Source organism: Rhagoletis zephyria, unplaced genomic scaffold (genome assembly GCF_001687245.7).
Source record: "Rhagoletis zephyria isolate East Lansing unplaced genomic scaffold, Rhagoletis_zephyria_1.1 Rzeph_scaffold_04027, whole genome shotgun sequence".
NCBI lineage: Eukaryota > Metazoa > Arthropoda > Insecta > Diptera > Tephritidae > Rhagoletis > Rhagoletis zephyria.
The window spans coordinates 42,144-53,112 of record NW_016161110.1 but is presented as its reverse complement, the minus strand read 5'-3'; the positions used below and the strand labels follow the sequence as shown (position 1 = coordinate 53,112).

Here is a 10,969-nt window from a genome sequence, read left to right as displayed (position 1 = left end):
CAAAAACATAACATTTGCACATAGACCACATAGAGCGATCAATAGAACTTTTAGGAAAACAAAAGGCGAAATAAATAAAGAACAACAACATAACGTGGTTTACGAAATCAAATGCAATGGTAAAGCTAGCGAAGCATGCAATAAAATATATGTACATAGGCACAACGAAGCGCGCTCTTGGTGTTAGAATAAGCGAACATAAAACCGACGCAAGAAATAAGAATAATAAAGTTTATACTAAAGTTTATGTACGCAGGTATGAAAAACTCGTAACTTCTACAGTTTTGGTGTTTCCATTCACAAATTGTTTCAGCTTACTCTATAAAGTTTGACAACTATTCAGGTTGAAAAAAATAAAAATCAAACATGATAAAGTTAATAAAAACATAAAAAATTAAAAAATGCGATTTTTTAATGCAAACATTTTTTTATTTTAATTTATCTCACACTCTCATGGAAAACCGAGGTTAGTACGCATATTTTGATACCTTAACTGATTTTCTCCGACAAATAGTTTATTAACTGCAAACAATTAAAAAAAGATACTTCTCCGTGAGTTCAAAATTTCGGGAATTTTTGTGTTAGAGATTTTCGAATATCATGACGAGAAAAATAGGTGTCTTCTTTTTTCGATAAAGAATGTAAAAGATTATATTTCACAAAAAAAAATATATTGAGGTGTAAATATTGTATGGAATGACCCATATGTATTTTTGTAATACTAGATATACTTCGTTCGAAAGCAGGTAGGCCTAAGTGTACTATGCACTTATCTTAGTTTAAAATTTTAACGTTTTCGCAGCTCCCTATGTTTATCTTCATCTAACAGCTCCTTTATAGCGTCTTCACTACTGCTAGTGATAGCAGAGCGCAATTTGCCGGCGCAATTAAGTAGGATAGTTTTAGGCACCGGTATGATAGATTCTATTGTCAATTCTTTGGTAAGATAAAATATCGGAAATTAGTTTGAGTGAATCAGCTGTTAATCTTTTTTATTTCTATACGAATTTCTGTAGAGCACGTACCGGGTGTGTGGTTTGTACTTGAGCTGAATGCCTAAATTAAATAAGACACAGATTTGTTTCTAACAATGTTCCTAATTCGTGACACATTGGGCGCTTTCGTAAGATTTACAAACATTGGCGGCCGAAATAACAGACTCGTCGTACTTTTAAGAATTTTGGCTATATTTCTTTAGTTTGTTTTGTGTTTAATATGTTTTTTTTTAAGCCTAGGTAGTTAAACAACAAACATCATCATCCGCCTTTCAAACTTTGAACAAAAATTATGAAAATTCAACGAATTCTCACGAAATTTGCAAATTTTACGTTCAGAATTTTTAGAAACATTTTTGGTAGCCAATTTTAGTACAATAAAGTGCAAATTTCAATTGGATGATCCTTCCCCATACAAAGTGGGCTCGACCATTTTTTTATATGGAAGAGAATGCCTTGCATCGTCAAAAAAAAATTGTCAAAAATCAACGGTATTTTCTACCCACTTAAAATTTGCCCCTTATTATATTAAAATTGAATGGGCTACAAAACTGCATACCGAAAATGTTTCCTAAAATTCTGAATAAAAGTTTGGTTAAAATTTGTCGAATTTTTATAATTTTTGTATAAAGTTTGAAAAATGGATTAATTGGTATTTGATGTATAACTAGCCAGTCTTTAATAAAAAAATATTAAACAGTGGATATAAAGCCAAAACTCTTCAAAGTGAGGCGAGGCTATTATTTCTGCCGCCAGTGTATGTAGCTATTAGTTGTGTTTGTTTACAAATTATCCAGTAACTTGCCAGCAACTCTCCAGTAACTTTATTTCTGAAAATTCGCTCCCATAGAAAAAATATCCAAAAATGTACGCGAACGAAAATCCAGTAATAATTTGCCAGTTTCATGAACAGCTGATAAATTGCTTGTTTATTCGCAGCAAATTCCTAATAAAACCATATATTATTATATATATAGGTTTATTTTGTCAATTTCAACAATAAAAAACAAATAAGCAGTTTTCTTATTAGTTTAAATTGCATCCAGCAACATGCGATCAGCTGTCTTTCGTACTGGCAATTTTTACGAGTTAAAATTTATCCAGTAAAATACAGTAAAAACTTCAACTGTCATGTCGCTCTCTCAATTTCCCCTACTTTGCAAGTTTTTGCGTACGAAAACGTCAAAACCTGAAAATTCGTAAAAACTTTTACTGGATTTGACTGGGAATGAGTAAACAAACGCAACTATTGTCTAACCTTTGACTGTTTGTCCTACAAACGCACAGTTGAGAAGTTCCGCTCAGTTCCACAGTTTCAACAACTTTCCCATTTTCTCTATCGAACAATTTTTTCGCCACCTGAACTCGACGTGTTTTGCTCAGCCTAAACAGATGATCAAAAGCATTTACGCCGCTTATATTAAATGTGCTATGCTCATAAATGAAGAGCGAGCCCTAAATAAAAATATTATGACCGGGTTATCTATACTAACTATATATAAAATTAAAACCCCCAAAAACAAACGTGAGAGCAAAACAGCCGATGTACTGGGTCGATTTCTATGATTCAAGTTTTAAAATGACATATTTCTATCACAGTAGGACACAGTGGTATTTTTAAAATGAAATTTTAATAATAAGTATGTTTAATTAAAGTATTAAGTTTATCAATAAAGCATGCATTGCTAGACCGTTTGTCTTTCACGCGTTTGTGTTTAGAGAGCATCAAGAAACCACAAACAAGTTAATACGAGGGATAACACATACCTGTGTGAATGTGCTGACGCCGCACTTCCCCAAACACGCGCATAACCAGTGCGGGTAATTGAACCATGAAAAAATAATCGAACATGCGTTGGCATAATTAATATATAGGAAACGCAGCGTCAGCAGTTAATTCAGCTGGTTAGACAGTAAGTCATAGTATTAAGAAATATGTTGTGGTCATTCTATTTTGGACAGCGAGAGCAGATGGTAAATACACTTGTACAAAACTAATTATCTTCTATGTAAGCAATTCCACTAATGAGGTGTCATTTAAAAAGTCAGAGGTCCCCTGAGTGGTTATTAGGTAATATTAATGGTCATAACACCTCTGAAGTCAAGAAATTTGTAATTTTATTTTTGTTTTTAATTTACCATAGTGAAGCCACACTAAAGGTATTTTGTACTGAAGCACCATTGTGACTGCAGCATCGCATGCACCGTATACGACAGTGGTGGGCGCACACATCTTATATATTACTTCTCTAAGGTGTTTTTTTGTTAGTCTCCCTTTTTCTACTTTTCTATGTAAGCAATTCCACTAATGAGGTGTCATTTGAAAAGTCAGATGTCGCCTGAGTGGTTGTTAGGTAATATTAATGGTCATAACACCTCTGAAGTCAAGAAATCTGTAATTTTATTTTTGTTTTTAATTTACCATTGTTAAGCCACACTAAAGATATTTTGTACTGAAGCACTAATGTGACTGCAGTATCGCATACAACGTATACGACAGTGGTGAGCGCACACATAATTCAATAATTAAAGGTTCGATAAACTGGCAGTTGTCTCTCTCGCACGGCTCCCTTAGCTCAGATATTATTGTTTCTGTTAAAAAAATATTTAGTCAGAAGGTTAATTCTGAATATTTTTTCACCTCAAATATTGTATACAAAGATATATTGTAAGTAACACCATGTTTCCCTCAACTCATGATACTCATATATCAGTCAGTTTGTAAAATGTTTTTATGTACCTAATAAGTATAAGTTCTGATGTACTATAAATCTCATGCATGCTTCGTAATATATGTATAATAAAAATAAGGGGTTTATAAGAATAATTCTGTTTACTATTTCCGCGAACTATTAGAACAGTCTGCTTTTATCTGTGGCTACAAAGAGGGATGAGCTTACTGTGTATCTCTGTCTGCGCAGTCTGCGCATGGGCCCGCTTGTTGTCTTTTATTTTAGAAAGGACGGGAGAGCTGACGCCGCTCTTCCCCAAACGCGCGCATAACCAGTGCGGGTAATTGAACTCGCAGCAAAAATAATCGAACATTCGTTAGCATAATTGAATATATGGGAAGCGCAGCGTCAGCAGTTAATTCAGACGGTTAGACAGTAAGTCATAGTATTAAGAAATATATTGTGGCCATTCTATTTTGGACAGCGAGAGTAGATGGTAAATACACTTGTACAATACTAATTATTGTCTTTTATTTTAGAAAGGACAACCCGGAGCCGTCGTGCGGGCCCAACTTTAACTTTTTCGAGTTCACTGATGGGAAATCGATGACTGGCGCCCGAGCAGGGACCCACTGAAAGTGTGGGTCTCTGAGGAAGGGTCTCCTTAATTGTGGGGTCTAATGCAAAGGATCCTCTTAACTGCTGGAATCCTTTTCAAGTGGTCGTGACAAGTCATGAACAGTGTTGTGATAAGTGGAAGTGTTGAATGTGAAGGCGCTTATAAAATTTATGGCTTGTACATCCACATAACAAAATATTTTGAAACCGTTGACTACCTTTGGGTATCCACCGGTTTATAACATTAGCTTAGCTCTGCGATCCCCAACTCCAGGGGCACTCCAGGGTATAAAAGCTCCCCTTCCTAGAAGGGGCCAAACCAAAGAAGTCAATAAAAATCAAATAGCAAACTAAATAATTTATGGATCGTCCATCCAAATAATTTAATATCCTTGAAGCCGCCATTCACCACCTTCTGGGGGACCCTCCGGTTTATAACATAAGCTTAATTGTGCGATTCTTTTCAGGACCCTACAGAGTATAAAAGCCCCTCTTCCCAGAAGGGGTATATTCGAGGAAACAATAAAAATGTGAGAACGAAAAAACTTAAAGGCTCTAATAGCCGAGTGATAAATTTTCGCTTAGACCTGTGACCCCGAATGAACCTCAGGCTAAAGCTGTAAATTACTACGTCATATCCGGCGTGTCATCAGCGACCGAACCAGGAATAACATGATAGTAAGTGGACCTGTGACCCCGAAAGCAAAGAGGTACACAAATAAATAGTATTTGTTCAAAGTGAAAATTAAAACAAAGTGACACCGTCCACGACCACACCTTTACAATACTGAATATCCTGGCACGATTACATGACAGGGTGAGTCCCTGACCCTATACTCCTAGGCAGATACTCACCTCATCGAAGGCCAATAGGTTAACATGTCTTGTTTTCCTGCATTAGCTGCCTGTGGTGTCTCCAGGGTACACATCAGAACACACAGGAGACTGCTTCTTCGATTTCTGCGGCATTTCCGGCGTACACATAAGAACACACTGGAAATTGCAATAGGTGCAAGATTATGTTGTGAAGTAAGTTGTGGCTTAGTAGATTGCCTTCAATCTGATTGCTCACGACTAAAAAGGATGACACAGCCCTTCCTAACTGAAACTCTTCTTTAAAGACTAATATGCCGTGAAACGCCAACCTGGTACATGTTGCCGTACACATAAGAATACGGTAAAAGTTTCACTAATCTAATCGCGGTTCCTTTCTTATCTTTTTTGCAGGAAACTCTGAAAACGTAAAAAAGAAACCGACTTCCAACTCAAATTGAGACTGATTGCTTTTTTTTCTAAACGAAAACTGATTGCATAAAAAGCAAATACATACATAGCACGAGGACGAAGATCCGAAACAAAAAAAAAATAATAACCGTGCAAAACAAAAAATAATATTCTTGCTGGCATTACCCGGTGACCAGATCGTATAAAACTTGCAAATTGCAGACAAAAAAACACAATTTATAAAGAAAACGTGCATATTTGAAACAGGAGATAATGGACGCACTGACAACAAAAGTAAATGAACTAAATGGGGGAATCAACGCTCTCCTCGAACAGATTAGAAAATTGGAGGGGCGTCTAACGGGAATTGAAAAAATGGGTTGGGATTAGAAGCTCGATTAGCACGAATAGAATCTAGCATCGCAATCCTAGATCAAAACCTTACCAGGATTGACGGGAGGCTAGAAAGTGTAGAAGGAGCAAATAGTGTGGCTCAACAAGGGAGCTCAGTCGCGAAAAGCCGAGCGCCAATGTCCGAACAGGACCTCAAGGAAATGGGCAAGCTCCCCGACTGTGTCAAAGAGCTGCAAACTTCTGAGGGAAATTCCATGGATACACAATGTCGAAGGCATCCTTTCCGATTAGGAAGTGATCAAGGAAAAACCTTTGTATAGGGCTATTCTTCAGCATGTTAGGCAAAAAATCCGGGGAGGGGCCGTTAGTTACATATAATGTTTTCGAGAGTGACTGGACTGAGATAAAAAAAGGTCCCATCACTGCACTACGCTGAAAAGAAGGACTTACGGTCGCTAGAACACCAGTAAAAGCAGTTGGCTCAAAGAAATTCCAAACTAGACGATTTTATGCGACAGTTAACCACCAACTGTCGTTGATCGTCAACAAAATTAGATGTGACGATTATACGCAGGAAACGGTTTCCGCCTTATAGAAGCATGCCGGAATAGGGCCCTTGACGTGTTTATTAGGGGTCTTAATCCGGAATTATCACGCATGCTGATAGTCCAGACCCCAAAACCACTTCCAGAGACGTACTCAGCTTGCCTTGACATACAAAACCTGACATTAAGAAATACAATAGTGCATACGAATGCAGTGAATAGGGTTGTTGCTCCTACGAATAACCTGTTGCAAAACCACCAGAGGCCGGCCATACCTCCTCGAGCCCGCAACAGTTGTAACTGGACAAACATAAGCGCTGGCCAAGGATACAACAGAGTGCCATACAATAAGTTACAGTCAAACCAAGAGTCCAACACTTCGCCCCAGGCAGACCCGCGGCTCCGAAACCTGCGGAGAAAATANTCCGAAACCTGCGGAGAAAATGGAAATCGATGGCAGCATTCAGTCTAAGCAGGTAAACTACATGAATCGACCTGCAAGCAACAACGCGTTTAAAAGAGGACCAGCATCATCAATTGAAAGACTTCCAAAACAACAAAGACTCTACAACATGGAAGCAAGTAGCAGTTACCCAGGAGAACCAAAGACAATATTACCCTGAAGTTCCTTGTCGACACAGGGGCGAACAAAAATTTGTGAATCCCAAACTAGCCCCCCGCTCAACTCCGGTTGAACCACCCTTTTCAGTGCAAACTGTTGCAGGGCTCGTTCCAATAAACAAAAAAATTAGTGGACAATTTTTTCACAGTATGGGGAATGATACTGTGCTAACGTTTTATGCCCTACCAGGGCTGACTTCTTTTGATTTTATAATAAGCGACGATACCCTGAAATAATTGGGGGCTGTGATAGATAGAAAAAATCATACCTTGAAAATAGATCCAGATATAAAAATTCCACTCAAGAATAAGACCGTTGGGGTATTAATTTTTCTGAGGTATCGACCCCGGAGGCAGTGCTGCCCGCTCTGAAATCTCTACTTAAAAAATATTCACATCTCTTTGAGCCTTTGAGCGAAAAAATTAACATTAGAACGTCTGTCAGGGCCGAAATAAAAACTACCACAGAAGATCCTATATACGCCAAAAGCTATCCCTGCCCGGGGAATATGAGAGAAGAGGTGGACAGACAGATTTCCGTACTACTCGACGAAGGTATTATTCGTCCATCCAAAAGCCCTTACAATTCTCCAATTTGGGTGGTATCTAAAAAACCAAAGCCGACCGGAGAAAAGCAATACAGGATGGTAGTGGACTTTAAACGCCTAAATACAATCACGATACCCGATACCTATCCAATCCCTGACCTCAACGCAACATTAGCCAGCCTCGGCCAGGCCAAATACTTAACGACCGTCGACCTTACGTCCGGGTTCCACCAAATAGGAATCAAAGAGGCTGACATCCCGAAAACAGCATTTTCAACCATGAATGGGAAGTACGAATTTTTAAGACTTCCTTTTGGGCTGAGGAATGCGCCGGCCATATTTCAGCGCATGATAGACGACGTCTTGAAGGAACATATTGGGAAAACATGCTACGTCTATATTGCCGATATCATAGTGTTTGGTAAAGATTTAGACGAGTATATGAAAAAATATCGATATAGTATTCGAAAGGCTGGAAGACGCCAACGTCAGGGCAAACATAGCAAAAACAAAGTTTATGAGAGCAGAGGTAGAGTTCCTGGGGTATATAAGAAAGAGAAATTTATACAGTGCAGACGTGTTTTTATTTTGCTCTGCGTTTTCTTATTTTCTACGTGGTTTTCCGCGCATGATATATTTGTGTATTGCGTTTTCTGGTGAAACTAAATTTGGTGATATACCTGTTGCCGTTTGTCATTTGATTCGATTCAAGCTGAGGTGTAAACGCTTAAAATACTGCTTGTACTGCTTTTGTTGTTGCCGAACTTGAAGGTATGTCTCCCCCTCCTGCTGCTGCTAAACGTCGCTTGAGCAAAGATTCTCCAATTTCGAAAGCAGCGAAACTGGATGAGAGTGCAGCTCTACCATCTATCCTAACTGCACTTAGAGAGCTTGAGCAAAAGGTACAACGTCAATCCGATACACTCCAATCTTTGTTTGAAGGTCTCTCTAACAAAATTGCGGAAGCGGAGCGTGCTCTTTGCAATAAAATTGATACGGAGATTTCTGTGCTCTCCATCAAACTAACAGAATCTGCTGAACGTATATCTGCTTTAGAAAGTAGGCAAGAGCTGCTTGATAGTGAGGTGCAGAGTTTGCGTGCACAACTAGAGAGAGTAAACTCCTATACCCCTGAGGAATCTACTGCCGCTGTTGTATTTGGATTACCGTTTTCTGAAGGAGAAAACCTAAAGAGTATATTTAACCACATATGCCTCTCTATTGATTTCTTGGTGCCGCAGATACGTGACATCTTTCGCTCCAGGCCAACCAACAACAGCCCTAATAGTGCGATTATCGTTAAATTCTACTCTTCGCATGATCGGAATCGTACTCTTCATGCTTTTGGCGAATATCGTAGGCGTACAAAATCTCTTATTTCATTAGCTGCTGTGGGGCTTGAAGGTAATTTCTCTATCTTCGAGAGTTTGAGCTCGAATAAGAGAAAGATCTTGCAAGAAGCAATTCGACTAAGAAGAGCGGGTAAATTGGCCTCCGCATTCACATTGCGTGGAGACGTATTCATTAAGACTTCTAAAGACTCTTCGGGAATAAAAATTGACAAGCTTGATGATCTTAAACTTGTATATTGATACGCTGTACTCTTTGCAACTCTTATTTATGTTATCTTCTTATATGCCTTGTTTAAATGTTATTGTAAACTATGTAAAGTTGGTTCATCTTTCTGTTTTGTGCCGTAAACGTATATTTGATGGTTGTTGTTTTCCATTAAAGGTTGCTTTTGTTTGCTGCTTGCATGTTGTCTCTGAGTAGCAAAACTAATAGCGTTAATGACAACAGTATTGCTATGTTAAATATTCTATGTTCCCAGCAGAGTGGTCTTAGGGTGGTTCACTTTAATGCGCGGAGCCTGAACAATTTAAAAATGGATTATGTGAGACATGTTTTCCAGTCCTCAGGTGTTGACGTTATATGTATATCCGAAACTTGGTTTGTCAGTGATGTGTGTGATGCTTACTATAACATTAATAGCTATAAGTTAGTGCGCAATGACAGGGTCGGTAAAAAAGGCGGTGGCGTTGCTATTTACTGCAAGAACCACATTAGCATGCGCACAATCTGTCAGTCGAACGATGGGGGCGTGGAGTTTTTGTTCGTCGAATTGTCTGACCGTTTTAATAAGGCTCTTATCTCGTGTGTATATAACCCAAACAAATATGTATCCCTTAATCCGTTTTTTGCATCCCTTTCTTCTTTCGTAGTAGACTACGAAAATATTATTATATGTGGCGATNAGATATGCCGAAAACTCAGCACCATTAAGGACATTGATTGCCAGATGGACATACAGGCCGATCGGTTGCAACTAATCAGAAATAATATAATGAAAGAACTAAAACTGGCGCACGAAAGGAGTACGAAAACATACAATACACGTAGTAAAGAAGTGACTTTCAAGATCGGCCAGGTTGTGTATCGAAGAAATTTTAAACAGAGCTCTCAGCCTGATAATTACAATGCTAAGTTAGGGCCGAAACAGATAAGATGCATAGTACTTAAACCCGTAGGTAACTCTATGTACGAACTTGAGGATACTAATGGAAAAAAGGTCGGAGTTTATCATGCCAAAGACATTTTCTTGGCATAATGTGCTGTCTAATAATTATTTAGTGTATGTTTTGCGTGACTACCTGTTTGTGCCCGTGATGCATGTATGTATTTAATTACTTGCTTGTTTACATACTGACTTCCTAAGAATTTATTTGTCCACCTGACGTATTCCTATTTAGTTATTTATTTAGTATTTAATTATTTATTTATTTTCCTATTTATTTATTTATTTTTATATTTACTTATCGATTCATATGTTGATTTATCTTTTTATTTAATGACTCACATAGCAACCGCCATGTGTATCCTTCATCTGTGATGTACTGGTTAAGTATCAAAACAAACTTGTGATTGTAACTGTGATACTAAGTTAAGGCGTTAACCTGTGATATTTAGACAATACGTTAGTATAGGTATAAATCTGTGATATATATATAGAGCTGGTAGAGTTGTTTAGTTTTAATGGCATATGTGTCTGTGGTACCGTGAGCGCATGTGTATGAATAACAACTCAACCAACAGTAGTCATACGTTAGACAAAGGAACCAAGGCCAGATACAAAGTGATACGCCCGGCTTTAGGTCGTGGGTCGAAGCCACACGTTAGGCATAACTATAGAAACTGGATACAGTCAGCGCGTTGAAGTTTCTTACGCACACGCTCCATGTTGCGTGCAACATCGGCGGGTGCGAGCCTGTTACGCCAGACTGCCAAGTTGCAAGTAATATTCGAGCAACACCCCATCAAATTTCTAGTCGCACCCAATAAACATTTGTGCCACCATCCAGCAACATTCATAGCAACAAGCAACATCTTATCCC

At 38.3% G+C, this 10,969-nt stretch overlaps 1 protein-coding gene across 1 annotated transcript; it reads left to right on the top strand.

Moving 5' to 3' along the window:
• The first annotated feature begins 1,961 nt into the window (after positions 1 to 1,961).
• Positions 1,962 to 9,815, top strand: LOC108370128 (uncharacterized). Its single transcript, XM_017625387.1, has 2 exons — positions 1,962 to 1,972; positions 8,134 to 9,815. Exon 2 carries the CDS (start codon positions 8,351 to 8,353, stop codon positions 9,167 to 9,169), a length of 819 nt encoding a protein of 272 aa, XP_017480876.1. The 5' UTR covers positions 1,962 to 1,972; positions 8,134 to 8,350; the 3' UTR covers positions 9,170 to 9,815.
• The last annotated feature ends 1,154 nt before the right edge of the window (positions 9,816 to 10,969 follow it).

Excerpts from the sequence above, each read along its gene's own strand:
- LOC108370128 (XM_017625387.1), top strand. The coding sequence starts at position 8,351 with ATGTCTCCCCCTCCTGCTGCTGCTAAACGTCGCTTGAGCAAAGATTCT.